This window comes from Leishmania major, chromosome 5 (assembly GCF_000002725.2).
Source record: "Leishmania major strain Friedlin complete genome, chromosome 5".
Classification (NCBI taxonomy): domain Eukaryota; phylum Euglenozoa; class Kinetoplastea; order Trypanosomatida; family Trypanosomatidae; genus Leishmania; species Leishmania major.
In genome coordinates, this window is record NC_007246.2 from 359,354 (window position 1) to 374,476 (window position 15,123).

The window sequence follows — 15,123 nt, forward strand, 5'->3', positions numbered from 1 at the left end:
TTCGCCTCCTAACCTGACCCCCCCCCCTCCCCTCCCCTCCCCTCCCCCTTGACCTGATCTGTTACGCCTTGTCGACGTAGCGCGCAAGTGCTGCAACGCATTGTGCACGTGGGCGTGGGCCGGGGGGACTTGTCGCCCATGATGAATCTCTCTTTCGTGCGTCTGCCCCCCCCCTCACCGCACCGCACCACGCGGACACGGGCGAAAAGCCGCGCATTCGGAAAAAAGGCTTCGCGACGAAGCGTGGGGCTCAAGTGCGGACATGCTCCGCGGTGTGATTCTGCAACGGCGGACGTGCGTGGGGTGGGCTGCTCCGTTTCCGGCCTGACCCGGTTCCCTCGCTTCAACGGCGGACCCGCGCCACCCTCTGCAGGGGGGCAAGCCACACCGACACACAGCCAAGCAGAGCACCACGTCAACGCAGCAAATCACCCTCGCTGGTCCACGTCCTCCCCGCTAAGCCTGGTTAGCCCCCGAAGGTTACAGAGCAGAGCTCCGGCTTACCTGACGCTACGTCGTGTGGACGGAAGAAATCTCTTGTTCAGAGAGTTGTCTTTCCAGCTTTATTATATCGTCTACGTCCATCCTACCACCACCAAGTCCGTGTGGCTCAATGGAAGAGCATCTGACTACGGATCAGAGGGTTGCAGGTTCGAATCCTGTCACGGATGTTTTTTCGTCAGCTCAGAAAAACAAGGGCCGCCTGGATCCCTCGGTGGTTGCGTTTTTGAGTACGACCACACTTGAGTGAAAACACCATATCCCGTCCGATTTGTGAAGTTAAGCACTCACAGGCTCAGTTAGTACTGAGGTCAGTGATGACTCGGGAACCCTGAGTGCCGTACTCCTTCTTTTTCCCCCTCCGAGGGTGACCCCCTCGAGCGCGCCACAGGCAGCGAGGCACACCCACCCATGACCCTTTGACGCCCCATGCGCGAGCTCTTCTGGCGCGCGTCCGCGCAGAAACGCTATCCGGGGGTCCCGCCTTTGGCGGCAACACAGCCCCCCTGTGCGCGGAAGCTTCTCTCCAATGGCTCGCGTGCTCCTTCCGCCGGCAACCGCTCCCCATCTGGCTGGCCGGGGCACAAAGCCGAGGCAACGCATAACCTCGAAACAATAGGGGGGAGGCGCCTTTCGGCAGCACGCAAAAATGGCAGAGAGAGACGGGTCGGGTGCCTCGTTGGGAGGGGGGGGGGACGGGTCGGGCAGTCCAAACGGCTCGCGGAGAAACTTGGAGTGGGGGGCGGCGAGGACGACCTTTGCAGCACTAGCGTCGGCAATTCCGTGACGAAGTTGTTCCCCCAGACCCGGGAAACACCGCAGACGCTCGGGGGACTCCCCCCAGCGGCCGTCCATGCACCCGCGGCGCGGCTTTTGCAAGATCACCGACCCGCGGGATGCGGGCGAGGCGCGCCGTGAACAGAGCAGGCCCGGCGAAGGTGTTAGCGCATATAGGGCCTGGTTGCGTTTTTTTTTTCGGCGGGGCGCCTTAGAAACCTCGCACCACCTTTAAAAAGATGCCCCCGTGATGCCGTCAATGGTGCCCCAAAACGTGGCATGACAGCCCGGGGCGCGCGGTGGCGCGGCTATGACTACCGGCGCGGGGTCCGCAGGTGCAGGGCAAGTGGTGGTCGTGGAAAATAAGAACATGTTTTGTGCACCGGTGCGCCCTGAAGGCCTTGGCGCCTTGTTGGGCACAGGGGCGACGGGAGGGGGGGGGGCATGGCGTAAGTTTATCCTGGTGGCACAGTGACCGGCCGGGGCTTGGCCAACCCCACCGCCAGCTGCCGGCAGGCGTGGGCGGGGACCCCTGTGGTGCACCCAAATGGGAGCCCTGAGTGTAGAAACTCCAAAGGCAGGGTAGAGCATACGCCTGGGGTCCGTGGAAAACGGGGCCGCAATGGGCAGAGCCGAACCTAAAAGGCAGTGGGCGGCAGTAGGCACCAAAGGGGGCCCCCGGCTGGGCAAAAACACGGGAGGTGGTGGAGGCCGGGCCTGGCGGACGTGCGGGGCTGGGCAGGGATCCGCGAAAGCGTTTGCAGTGTTGGAAGCGGCCGCCAGGAAGCAGGACGCGGCAAGAGAAGCCCCGCTGGTGGCTGGGATCGGCGGCAAGGACCATGGCCGCGGGGGGGGGGGCTTTTGGGCGGGCGGGCGGCGGCCCGGGAGTAGCGGCCCGGGGACAGCGGCCGCAGGGAAAAAGACGGCCCCAAGCAGGCACCAGCGACAGGGCACGCCCCCACCATGCCGGACAAGGCAGCGAAGCCACCCGAAGCACCGCCGCGCGCCACAGCGGGACGGCCGCGCCGCCATCCCCTTGCGGCCCGCAAGCTTTAGACGCGCTTGGAAAAACGGACGCCAACCAATAAAAAGCCTGCGCTGCGCACGAGAATCTTGTAGCACCACAAGGCCCGGGCGGACCAACAGGCGCCACATGGAGGAAACAAGGCCGGCGCATTCTGAGGGAAACAAGGGCCCGTTTTTGTCCTGAGTTTGCCGACACGGTGGCGCTCTGCGATGTTCCCGTGGCCGAAGACAGACTGGAAAAGCCACACCTTTCGTTTGGAGAAGCGAGAGTTACGCACCAAGATTCATCGCAGAAAACCGCCCACAACCACCTTCGGGCAGGCACCGGGGCCCCAAAAGAGGGAGGAGAGGGTATGCAAGTCTTCCGCCACACGCAAATGGGGGTGCTTCGGGGGAAGACGAGGGTCTTCCCTGGGGGGTGACGCAGCCCCCCCGGCGACGAACCCCCCCCTACACCCGCACGCAATGGCGCCCCAGAGCCGCGGCCCAGCCCCAGCCGGCCCCCACATTCACAGCGCCACCGGCCCAGAGCACGCAGCCGGCCCCGCGCAACCCCGCTATGCGCGCTTGGTTTTTGGAGCAGCCCACGCCGGCTGGGTGGCTGAAAAAAAAGACCGCCTGGCAGGATCAGGTGGGGAAAGGTTCGCCCCGAGGGCCGCAACGAAGCAACGGCGTGGGGGGTTCCAAACCCGCCACTGGTAGAATAGAAGGTGTGGCGGCGCCAAAGCACTCGCGGACCTTGTGGGCGGGGGAAAAAATTCGCGAAGCGAGCTCACAGACCGCACCCCCCCCCAGGGCAGTAACCAAGCCGCGCCGCACGCATCGTGGCGATACTGCATTCCCCATCCGCTTCAAATAACTTTTCAAAGCAAGTCTACACGCCGTGCGCGGGGCACAACCACAACCACAAAACCAGCAGCATTGCACCAGAACCGTTCAGGGCGGCCGTGCGTCGAGAACGCCGCCGCGAGCCACCAGGCCACAACACCATTTCGGAGACAATTTTGAAGGAAGGCTGGGCGGCAAGGGCGCATTGGGCCCCCCTTGGATCCCCAGGAAGGCACCGCCATGGCGCGTGGCCGCCAAAGGCGCAAGCGCCCAGGGTGCGGCCGACACCGGAGCCAGCGCCGCAAAGGGACCGGACCATAATCCCCGGAGGCCCGTGGCGCCAGCCCTCGGTGGCGGCGCCCCCGCCCACAGCAAACATAAGCCGGCCACACCCCGTTAGCCAAAACCAGACGCGATGGGTTTTCAGGGATCCTGGATCCGTGAAGCGCGCGCAACCACCTCACAGCGGCGCCGGGGGTCGACCAGGGGATGTGTTTGATCGTCCGCGTACTTGGGCCTTTCCCAAGGCCGGCGCTGCTGCCGGCGAAAAAAGGCGCGCCCAACCCCTTGAGGAGCCCTAGGCCACCCACTTGGGGGAAGGGTGCTCCCGACAGCGAAAAACGGCACAGCGAGGACACATCCATGGGTGACTTCGCGGTTCGAGCGGGCAGTGCCAAAATACAAATCCTGCGCCACCACGCAGAAGACGCAGCTGCAAAGGAAGCCCGCAGCCCAGCAGATCAGCCACGAGCCCACCTGCCACAACCGGGACATTTTATTGACGCGGGCGCGCCCTGCCGTGTGAAAGGCGCTTGCGGTCGGCGAGGGCCGCGCCCGCTTCCGCACCCCCCCCGTTCGCCGCAAGGTTGCGCAACGCCACGTGCGACAAGGGTCCTGGGGATGGCCGAGGCGAGCTGGGGTATGTGTCTCGGCGGCTCATCCCGGACACGATGCTTGACCGAAATCGTCTGGCAACCATTTTTCCGGTGATCATGTAAATGTTTTCCGTCAGCGCAACGAGCCGGTAGTGGGCGGGATATTTGTGAGGCCAGACAGCCTTTAGAAGCAGTATAAACATTATCAAACCACACGCTTTGGGCTCCTGAGTACTGGGAAAGGTGCGATTCTATAGTTTCGGAAACCCCCGAAACCCCTCTGAAGAGGTTTCAAATCTCTTGGCGGTGTCGGTGGTCGGTGCCCGTGGCTAACCCGGGGTGCTTTTCCAGAAGCGCTTCCTTTTGCCTTCCCCCCCCCCAAACACACACGCAAAACACAGAGAAGGCGCGGTGGGGAGAGGGAAAACCCACCCAACTGGCGGCGGGGGGTCTTTGGCGTGTCGCGCATTTTTTTTGGCTGCTTCTTGGTCGGCTCGTTGGCGCTTGCCTTGGCGGGCTGGGGCGCACAGCCCCACGGCGCTGACACCGTAGCTTTAAACAGGTGCCGGCACACAACGTTGAAAAAGTTTGGCGATTTGGGGCTTCGTGTTCCACTAAAAATCGCCGTTTTCGAAACCCAGAGGCGGCTGGGGCCCTTTTGGGCAGGCGGCCCGATGGGCACGTGCCACAGGATAACGCCTTACCACGACCCACGCGCAGCCACCGGCCGGGATCAATTTCGTCGTCCGCGGTCGCACCGCACACCTTTCCAAAACGCCAACCCAGGTGCGAGGCCCAGCCCCACACCCACGATCTTGCCCCCGAACCGGTGTTTTTCACTTGGCGCGCCTCGCTTCCATGTGGGCGGTTCGGTGGGCAATTCTGCCCCCCCCCCCCCGCGCGCGCCCGGCGGCTGAAAAAGACCGTGGGTGAGGCCACCCGGGTTTGTACCCGCGACAACTGTCGCCGGGGCGCCGTTGGCGATCTCGGCCAGAACCGAAGGGGCATTTTGGGGGCGACGCATTGCCGTTTTGTTGCGCAAGACGTTGCCGTCTTTTGGGCCGACAAATCCAAATGCACCGGGGCGAGGCAGACAACCCAGAAGCTGGGCCGCGCGGCTCGCCTGTCGGCAACTACTCCCCACCACCGCGGAAAAGAACGGGCGATTCCCGACCGGGTTCGCCAGCGCCCGGCCGTGCCTGTCCACATTTTTCAAAAATAGCGTGGGGGGGGGGCCTGGCGGGGACAAAGGGGGTTTCGGGGGGGCCGCGGCATGGGGTCATCCCCAAGGGGGGTTGGCGGCGGGGCGCTTCCTCTTTTGATTAACCTTGCAAATTCGAAGACGCACGGCGAAGGATCCGCTTTGCCTTTTGCCTGGCGTCGCCGTTCCCGTGGGGGAAGGGCCGTTCGGTTTGGGGGGGGGGTCGCCGTGCCGCGCGTGTCCTTGTCCGAAAACTGGGTTGTCGGCGTGGTGTGTCGCAAAAGACCCCTGCGCCCAAAAGCACGCGGCCCAAAGCCCGCCGCCCCCCTTTCCACCGGGCGCCCCCCCCCCCAATTGCCCGGTCTGCTTTTCTTTCAAAAGCCTCAGGTTAACAACCGCCGCGGGGCGGCCAGAAGACTTTTTATCGACGCACGAAAAAAAGCGTGTGTTACCACGCGGGCACCGTCGCACAGACCGCGCCCGAGCGCAAAAAAACGCCACAACGGATCCCGCTTGGCATCGCAAAGGTCAGGCGGGTCCCGCCTCGCAAAATGGCGCCGCCAAACGGCCCAAGCGGCAACACACAAGCGGGCGCCACCTTTCATTGGCGCGCATGAAAAGGGCCGGCGTTTGGCCGTGGGATTTTGCGCCCCTAAAGCCGATCAGCTTTCCAGGCCGAACGCGCAGGGAAGCAAAGAAAAAATCCAAACATCACAAAAACGGCAATGGGCGAAATATTTGGAAAGGCCCCTTTCCCAAGCCCATTCTTCAGCGCGCGGCGTTCGCCCTCACAAAACAATGGCGAAAAAAACTATCGTGCGCCTTGCCCCGGCGTCAAAAGCTCTCTTTTTTTTGTAAAAACACCGCTGCGCCGAAGACGGGGAGAAACAAGGGCACAGAGTTCGCCAAAGCGAACAGAGCAGAGGAGGAAAAGCCCGAAAAGAAGCGAATTGGCCGGCCTGCTGGGGTTACAAATGGCCTCTGCCCACCCCCGAATTCCCCATCACACATATGAGGGAAGCCTCGCGGCGAAAAACCGGGCGCGAAGTTTTTGGGCAAGGCGGGTCGACAAAAGCCCTCGAAAACAATATGAAATCATCATGGCGCGGGCTCTGCCATCGACCAAATTGAAAAAGCGAGTGCATACGCATCAAAAAACACACCGGGAAACCCCACAGAAAAGAACACCAAAGGTCAAAACGGCTGGTGAAAAAGAAAAGTGGGGGCATGCCAAGGAAAAAAGTGGCGGGGGGGGGGCGGGGGGAGAAGCACCCCGCGCCAGAAACCCGCACAAAATAGCCGCCGAGACAGAAAGATAGAGTCCCCCCCTGGTGCCGGGTCCACCGTTTCCTTCCCCCGCGTTTGCGTGGGAAAAGGTGGCCGTCTCGCCGTGTTTCCCTCTCGTCCGCGCGCCAGGGCTGCGGCGCAAGCGCGTGGCGGGTTGGCGAAACCCTCTTTGGGCTCCGTCTGCTCCGCATCCACCAAAAGGTCGGTCTGGAAACGCCTCTGCGGCCGCTGTGGCGTGTGGAAAACCATTGCTGATTCCGCGGGGCGCTTTCCTTTGAAAAATGCCATTTTATTTAAACTGGGTAAAGAACTTTTGGGTAACCAGGGCCCCGGCGCCCTTGTTGCCCCATTGCTTTCCCCTTTGCCAAAGGGGAAAAGCCGCCCCCGAACGCATTGGCATATCCCCATGCCGCCCTTTTTCCTGAAAGCCCAGTGCCAAGTATAATGCAGCCGAATCAAACAAAAGGGGTGCGGTGCGGCCCCCAGGTTTTTTTTCGCGACGCTTTGTGCGCCCCGCGCTGCAGGCTTTGCCTTTGTGTGCTTTGGAAGGCGAACAAACGCTGTGTTCCGGGCGCCTGCGCGGCGCTGTGCGGGGTTTCCGGGTTGTTGGGCGGGGCCTTCTGCCAGGCCCCAAAGAAACCGCCCGGTGCGGCGGCGGGCACGCGTTTTCAAACACATAAAGCCAGCCGCCAGGAACCGGCTCCGGCCCCGAACCTCACCCACCAGCCGCGCAGCCAGAGGCCCCCGCCCAAACGCCTAGTTTAGCGGCGCCGGGGGCGGGGGTGGGTGTGCCAGTAAGGTGTCGGTTCGGATAAAAAGCGGCCCGCGATGACGCGCAAGCGCGCTCGCATTTTCATAAGCATGTGGGCAGGGAAGGGGGTTGGGTGGGTGGCGTGGGGCCGCCTTCCCCGGTCAGCCAGCATCGTGGCGATCACGCCGCCGTAGGCGCATACGGGGGGGGTTTCCGGGTTGTTCTGTGTTTTGCGGGGTGGGGGCGGGGGGCTGAGGGCCAACACGGGAGCGGGGACAACAAGCACCAACCGACAGCAAACACCAGGAAGAGAGATGAAGGCGGCGCGGCCGAAACGCGGGCGGCCCTGCTGGTGGGGTGGGTGGCGGTCCCGGGCGCAGAGACACCGAACGCGGGCGGCGCGCCGCGCTTTCGTGAAGCCGCAGGGGGCCGGTGTGGCGGGGCGTGCGCTGTTGTGCGTGCTTCTCTGGTGGCGGGGGGTGGGTGGGCGGGCGGGCGGTGCTGGCGAGGCAAAAAAAAAGCGGAAGGGAACAGAGCACGCGTTCAAAACCGGCGTGGGCGTTTTTCCGCCATGGGGCGGGGGGACTCCTGCGGTGGCCCTTCTCATGAGACCCAAGGCCGGCCACGCGGCCAAAGAAGGTGCCGGGAAAAGGCCGCGGGGGCGTCTCTTGGCGGGGTGGGGCACGGCAAGGGGCTCGTTTTCCCGGGGAAATGCTGGCCGGCGCTGGGGGGGGGGCCCGGGGCGGTGTTTCCTTGGCGCCTCGTTGTCTGCTGGCCTTTTGGCGCGGGCGCCGTTGCGCGCCGCCGCCGGTGTTTGTGTGTGTGTGGGGGCGTCTGCTGCCTGTGCTAGCGGGGCCCGCCGCCTAGCGCCAGGCGGTTAGGGCCGGGGGCGGCCCCGTTCGCGTGTCTGGTGGCGGCCGCCGCGGGACCACGTTTTTTGGCGCGCGCTGGGGAATCGGGGTGGGCAGGGGGGTTTTCCAGGGGGTGTGGTTGTGGTGGGGTTGCCGTGATGGTTGGGGGCGAGTGTGGGGAGGGGTCCGTGTGTGGAGGCGCAAGCTGTGGCACAAACACTGGCATACACGGAGTGGTCGGAGTGGAAGGGGGACGAAAGGTGGGCAAGGTCATTGTTGTCTCGCTGTGTGTATGTTCGCCTTCCACCTAGTTGAGCGTGGTCGTCGAAGGGTAGTTGTGACAGTGCTCGCTGCCTGTCGCATGGGTGTTTGTGTTCGGGGTTCGCCATGGTGGCGATGGCTAACGGGTCATGCGCTACAAGTGCCTCTGTCGTTTTTCTTTTCACGACAGCCACCCCATCAGTGGGGAGACACACGCAATGCCCGCTAGCACTTTCGAGTAACCGAGTGCTTGCGTGCGCTGAGGGGTGGGGTCGCTGCAGGGTTATATAAGCGAGGGGAGGGGAGTTCACCGGGGCGGATGCACACACAGAGACGTGCACAAGTACACCGCTGGCCCACCGCACCTCTTCGCCTTCCTCGCCACGCTTAGTTGGGCACTGCCGGCACCTCGATCGTGACGACGCGGCCGCTCTTGAAGTACACGGTAGCGGCCTCGCCAGCGTGGAGGTGGGTTGCGGCGCTCTGCACCTCCGCATCGGGTCTCTCGCAGGGCGCGCCGTCGACCTTCAGCGTCATGGTGTCGAGGTTTGCCTTCGGGTTGTCGCCGAGGCTAGGGGTCTGCATTTGCATGCACATGCCGTAGTCGTCGATGATGCTGCGCATTATGGGGGGGCGGAAGAGGCCGCTGTACTCAGACCAGGAGCCACAGTAGAGGTACGGATGGCCCAGGCCGAGGTGGTGCACCAGGGCGATATTGATGCAGGCGGTGACGCCGCTGCCGCAGGAGAAGACGAAGCTCGATAGATCAGCCGCGTCACCCGCGCCTTGCACGACGGTCATGATGTTGTGGCGGATCTCTTCCTCACTGCGCAGCACCTTGCCGTCACCGCGTGTCACGAGGTGCGACGTGTAGGGGAGGTTACGCGCACCTTCGATGTGGCCTGGCATCTTGTCTGCGGCGTAAGGTCGTACTGTCGAGGCGAAGCGGTCGGCGGAGCGCGCGTCGGTGATGATTGCGTTGGGCGGGATTTCATCCACAAGGTAGTGATGCTGAAAGGCCGTCTTGAAGGGCCAGTGCGTTGCGGGTCTTGGCAGCGACGAGGGCTCGCCGGACTCCATCTCCAGCCCCGCAGCCTTGCAGGCCTGAAAGCCGCCGTTGATCACGTACGCGTCGGCGCCAAGAGAGTTCAGCATCCACCACAGGCGGCATCCACCCATGGCGCCGCACTCGTCATCGTAGCAGAGCACTGGCAGCTCTCCCGCCATCCCGTTCGCCATGCACCAGTCGATAAACTCAGCACAGGGCGGTAGCGGATGCCGGGCGGTGCTGGTGGGCACCAACTTAGAGAGGTTCGTATCCACATCGGCGCGGATGGCGCTCTTCACGTGCTCCTTCGCGTACTGGATGCTGCCGTGGTCCTTTATCTTCAAGCTGTACCGGCAGTCCACGATGCGGTACTCAGCAAGGTGGTCCTTTACCTCGCTCGGGTCCAGGAACACCTTGCCCGGGTGTTTCGGCGCAGCAGCAGGAGCAGACATGCTGAGACGGAGAGAAGAAAGAGGGGCGTTAGAGAGAGAGAGGGAGAGGGGTTTGAATATTCTTACCTGCTCGACTATCTGCTCTGCCCCGTAGCGTGTACGAAGTGTATAGGGGAGGAGGTGTGTGTGTGTGTGTGTGTGTGGAGTGGCCCGCGATGACGCGCAAGCGCGCTCGCATTTTCATAAGCATGTGGGCAGGGAAGGGGGTTGGATGAGTGGCGTGGGGCCGCCTTCCCCGGTCAGCCAGCATCGTGGCGATCACGCCGCCGTAGGCGCATACGGGGGGGGTTTCCGGGTTGTTCTGTGTTTTGCGGGGTGGGGGGCGGGGGGCTGAGGGCCAACACGGGAGCGGGGACAACAAGCACCAACCGACAGCAAACACCAGGAAGAGAGATGAAGGCGGCGCGGCCGAAACGCGGGCGGCCCTGCTGGTGGGGTGGGTGGCGGTCCCGGGCGCAGAGACACCGAACGCGGGCGGCGCGCCGCGCTTTCGTGAAGCCGCAGGGGGCCGGTGTGGCGGGGCGTGCGCTGTTGTGCGTGCTTCTCTGGTGGCGGGGGGTGGGTGGGCGGGCGGGCGGTGCTGGCGATTTGGGCGTGCGCAGGGGTGGGGGCGGCAGCCCCCGTCCTTTTGAAGCGAAAGAAATGGTGGAAAAGGGGCAGGGGCGGGGTGCGGGTTTGGGTGGTCGAAGGACGAATTACAGAAACGGGAGAGCCATGGCATGACGGGAGCAGCGTGCGTGTTTGAGGAAGGCAGACGGGGAGGCGGCGCTGATTCTCCGCAGGATGCGAGCTCGTGCGCACCGCCGAGCATGCAGTCTCTCTTTTCCGCGTCCTCGACGACCACCGCCACTGACAGCGACATGGCTCGCGGGCTTGACCAGTGGAAGAGTAAAGGCGCGCGCGCACACACACACACGCACAAACACGGCCCCTCACCACCGTTGCCAGTCTCACATCACAGCAGACGTACATAAACACAACAGAAAAGGGCACACGCAGGGTAGAGAGGAGCACCATCACACCGATCTCTCTGTGTCTGCGTGTGCATGTTTGTGTGTGTGTGTCAGGGAGGTGGGAGGGGGGGGGGCTCCCGCCTGCGACGGTTCTCCCGGTTGCAGTTCTTTCGTCTTGGTATGATAAGACAGGCGAAACAGAGAGGAGATGGGGGCGGGCAAGACGGACAACAGCGACGACGAACCGCGGATAGAAAAGGGCACACAGGGCAGTCCTGCGCAGCACAGTGGAAAAAGAAGAGACTACAAGCACTGAGAAGAGGAGGGGAGAGGGGAGAGGGGAGGGGGCGGGGGCGGGGGCCTCAGGGAGAGAAGAGAGATCCGCTGAGGGAGGGGAAGGGGGAAGACACACACACACATACACACACACAGACGGACTAGTTCCAGTTGCGCACAATCTTTCCGTCCCAGTTGAGACGATCACCCTTCTGCATTGTGTAGTAGCGGTGCGTCTTCCAGCGGCGCCACGGAGAGCCAGGTTGTCCCCAGTGCGGGTTCGCCTCCCAGAAGCGTTCGATGCGCTCCTCCATGAGGGGCTTGAAGTGGCGGATGAGTCCCTGCACCGGCCACGCCGCCGCCGTCCCAAGTGCGCAGATGGACCGGCCCTCCATCTGCTTGGACACGTCCCACAGGGTATAGATTTCCTCCTTCTTGGCATTGCCGTTGACGAAGCGCTTCATCATCTTGTCCAGCCATGGGCTGCCCTCGCGGCACGGCGTGCACTGGCCGCACGACTCGTGCATGTAGAACTGCGACAGGCGCTCAATCGCGTTGATCACGTCGGTGGACTTGTCCATGACGATCACCGCCGCCGTGCCAAGGCCAGTCTGCGCCTCCTTGAGCGCATCGTAGTCCATCAGGATGTCGTCACAGATGTGCTTTGGGATAAGCGGGCACGAGGAGCCGCCGGGGATGACGCACAGTAGGTTGTCCCAGCCGCCCCGCACGCCGCCGGCGTGTCGTTCGAGCAGCTCGCGCAGAGGCATGCTCATCTCCTCCTCCACGGTGCACGGGCGGTTCACGTGGCCGGAGATGCAAAAGAGCTTCGTGCCGGCGTTGCCCTTGCGGCCGAACTGCGCGAACCACTGCGGGCCACGGCGGATTATGGTCGGTGACACCGCCACCGTCTCACAGTTCGTCACCGTCGTCGGGCACCCGTAGAGGCCGACGTTCGCCGGGAACGGCGGCTTCAGGCGAGGCTTGCCCTGGCCACCCTCTATGCTGGCGATCATCGCCGTCTCCTCACCGCAGATGTACGCGCCGGCGCCGCGGTAGGTGTAGAGGTCAAAGTCCCAGCCGCTGCCGCACGCGTTCTTGCCGAGGTAGCCCTTTTCGTACGCCTCGTGAATCGCCTTCTCGACCGAGCGCCACTCGTTGTAGAACTCACCGCGGATGTAGATGTAGCCGTAGCGGGCCCGCATCGCAAAGCCGGCCAACAGTGCACCCTCCACCACCTTGTGCGGCTCGTGGCGCATGATCTCACGGTCCTTGCACGTGCCAGGCTCCGACTCATCGCAGTTCACCACGATGTAGCTTGGGCGGTCATCCTGCTTCTTCTTGGGCATGAAGGACCACTTCAGTCCGGACGGGAAGCCGGCACCGCCACGGCCACGAAGGCCGCTCGCCTTGATCTCGTTGATCACCCAGTCATGGCCTTTGAGGAGGATGTCCTTGGTGCGGTACCAGTCACCACGGCGCTCCGCCGCGTCGATCCCGGTGCCGAAGTCATTGTACAGGTTTGTGAAAATGCGGTCCTGATCCTTGAGGTGGCCGTGCACGCGCTCCAAGAGCGCCGCGGATGAGCGGAGCCATCCCTGACGCATCCTGTCCATTCGCGGTGGTGGCACCGCAGTTGCAGCCGCTATGGCGCAGTGGCAAAATGCACGCTTCGCTCTTCGTGCAGGCAACGCTGCGACACGCTCACACACACACGCGATAGAGAAAAGAAGACCACGACTACGACTACGACTACGACTACGACGACTGCTAGTACTACCGCTACTATTCCGCCGATGGAATGGCGGTCCCTACAACTAGGAACGAGAGCCGCCTGGCCGCTGCCCCTCCTTTATATATATGCGTGCGTGTGTTTTGAATGTGTTGCACGTGTGTTTTCCCTCCCTTCCTGCCTTCCTTCTTCCTCGTGGCGGGCAGCAGCGAGTGGTGTCCTGTGTAGGACAGACTGAGTGGACGCACTCGACGATGTTTCGCCAACGTGTGGGCTACAAATCCGGTGGAGCGTCTGGAGAGATGCCACTCTACGCAATCAGAGACAGAGAGGGAAAGGGAAAGAGTCAACTGGAGGGGGTGGAGGACGAAGAGAAGGGCAATCATTGGGAAGGGGTCGGGGTTGGACAGAGAAGCACATCTGGTGCTCGCCCGGCGCCATGTGTTACACCCTCGGTGCACACGCAGGCTTGTGAACCGATATATTTTTGCTTTTCGTCTTGTGTGTTTCTTGAGTTTTGTGAGAGAGCAAGCGATGGATGTATGCGTGCGTGTGTGTGTGTGTGTGTGCTGCCCGCGCTTGCATGACGAAAAGGAGGGGCAGGGGGCTACGACTCCGCCCCCTTGCGCTGCGTCAGCTCTGTTCGCGTGAGCTCGTGCGACTGGCAGAGGTGGAAGGCCTCGGTGAGATGGACGCAGTCCGGTGCCCAGAAGCCCTGATCGCTGATGCAGCGCTGTGCCTTGGCTCTGAGGTCCATGCACTTCTCCATTTCCTTTTGCTCGGCCAGGTTCTTCTTGAAAGACTCCGGCACCTCGTCCCACTCCATCTGACGGCCATTGCCGACGGCGTACGTCTGGCCACCGCCCTTGATGACGACCATCCTGACGGGAGCGGAGGAGGAGGAGGAGGGGGGGGGCGGTCTCGTGTTTTCTCGCCCGTATATGTGCGTGTCTGTGTGTCGGGGGTGGACTGTAATGACGGTGTTCAGTTGCGTTTTTCGTTTTCGCTTCTTTCAACGAGCTGGAGGAGGAGGGGAGGGGGGAGGAGGCGGCGGCGGCGGCAGTGAGCGCGCATGTGGAGAGGAGTGGGGCGGATAAGTGGGTCGGTGGTCGGACGGCCTCCATGTCAGCGCTCATCCGCAACCGAGTAGGCGCACCCGCAGATAAGGTGTGCGTGTATGTGTGTGTGTGTGTGTGTGGAGGGAGGGAGGGCATGGAGGGCGGGAACATCTGCGGTGTGTCTTCTCTAGAAGAAGGTTCATTGTTGGTGTAGTACAGAGGAGCACACGGACACACGACGTGGAGAGAGAGAGAGCCACAACGAAGAGGTGAGACGACAAGAGCTGTCGACGCACAAATTAATAAGCAATGCAAAAAACAAAAGTGGGGGAGCAACGGCAACCACGTGAGACATGCGCCCTGGCTGGCTCCCCATGCTCGGCTACAGGACGTGGTGGAGAGAAGCATGGCTCGTTCTGCTCCCTTTTCCACCCTTTCTTCAACGCATTCACGCTTGCATGCATACACACCAACACACCCTTACTCTCTTTCCTTTTTCAACACCAACGACAGTAATGACGATGGTGAGGGGGAGGTGTACGGATGTGGGTTGGTGGTGGTTGAGGGAGGAGGGAAAAGTCGTATATTAGTGCCACCGTGAGGGCAGAGCATCATGGACGAACAAGAAGAACAGCCACCACGACCCCCACACCCCCCACACGTACATGAAGACAACAAGTCGCAAGCACGTAGCAGCAAACGAAAAGAGGAGAAGACGAGGAAGCACAACGTAGACGCACAGGGGCGCTTAGCGGGGCGGGGAGGGGGGGGGGTCAACATGCCCGCAAACACATCGACCCCCCCCCCCAAAACAGCGGGTGGCGAAGCAAGAGGAAGCACATAAAAACAAGCAAGCAAACAAAAATGTCGGTGGGCACAGCGGGAAGATAACATGTACACACACACACGTGCACCAATATTATATACATGTGCGTGTGTGTACATGTCTCTATGGCTCTACTTGTCTGCATGGGCATGTGCATGTCCGTGAGAAGAGGGCGTACGAACCAAAGAAGTCGCGGCGTTGGGGTGGGAGGTAGGGAGGGCAGAGCGTACCACACACACACACACACTATGAAAGCAGAGATGCCGTTACACCGACCCCATTCCACCCCATCCCCAGCTACTCGATCCACGCCCACTCACATACGCGCTGGGAAGAGAACGAGCGAATCGAAAACAAGGAAGTGGTACTGATGCTCATATCTGCACATGCACATACGCAGTGCGTTTCTGTGCGTTGGTT

The 15,123-nt window shown here is 62.4% G+C and overlaps 3 protein-coding genes and 3 non-coding genes across 6 annotated transcripts; 3 read left to right on the plus strand and 3 right to left on the minus strand.

The window, feature by feature from the left end:
* The first annotated feature begins 231 nt into the window (after positions 1-231).
* LMJF_05_SRP_RNA_01 lies at positions 232-490 on the plus strand. Its single transcript, XR_002460059.1, has one exon.
* Positions 491-599: 109 nt separating this feature from the next.
* Positions 600-671, plus strand: LMJF_05_TRNAARG_01. Its single transcript has one exon. It is a non-coding gene; the product is annotated as a tRNA-Arg (tRNA).
* A 58-nt stretch (positions 672-729) lies between these two features.
* Positions 730-848, plus strand: LMJF_05_5SrRNA_01. Its single transcript, XR_002460058.1, has one exon. It is a non-coding gene; the product is annotated as a 5S(M5) ribosomal RNA (ribosomal RNA).
* Positions 849-8,745: 7,897 nt separating this feature from the next.
* MST (3-mercaptopyruvate sulfurtransferase) lies at positions 8,746-9,858 on the minus strand (the record flags this gene model as incomplete). Its single annotated transcript, XM_001687522.1, has 1 exon — positions 8,746-9,858. The coding sequence occupies one exon, from the start codon at positions 9,856-9,858 to the stop codon at positions 8,746-8,748; it is 1,113 nt and encodes a 370-aa protein (XP_001687574.1).
* A 1,390-nt stretch (positions 9,859-11,248) lies between these two features.
* On the minus strand, positions 11,249-12,694 carry LMJF_05_0980 (putative NADH-ubiquinone oxidoreductase,mitochondrial; the record flags this gene model as incomplete). Its single annotated transcript, XM_001687523.1, has 1 exon — positions 11,249-12,694. One exon carries the CDS (start codon positions 12,692-12,694, stop codon positions 11,249-11,251), a length of 1,446 nt encoding a protein of 481 aa, XP_001687575.1.
* A 732-nt stretch (positions 12,695-13,426) lies between these two features.
* LMJF_05_0990 (conserved hypothetical protein) lies at positions 13,427-13,699 on the minus strand (the record flags this gene model as incomplete). Its single annotated transcript, XM_001687524.1, has 1 exon — positions 13,427-13,699. One exon carries the CDS (start codon positions 13,697-13,699, stop codon positions 13,427-13,429), a length of 273 nt encoding a protein of 90 aa, XP_001687576.1.
* Between the last annotated feature and the right edge of the window lie 1,424 nt (positions 13,700-15,123).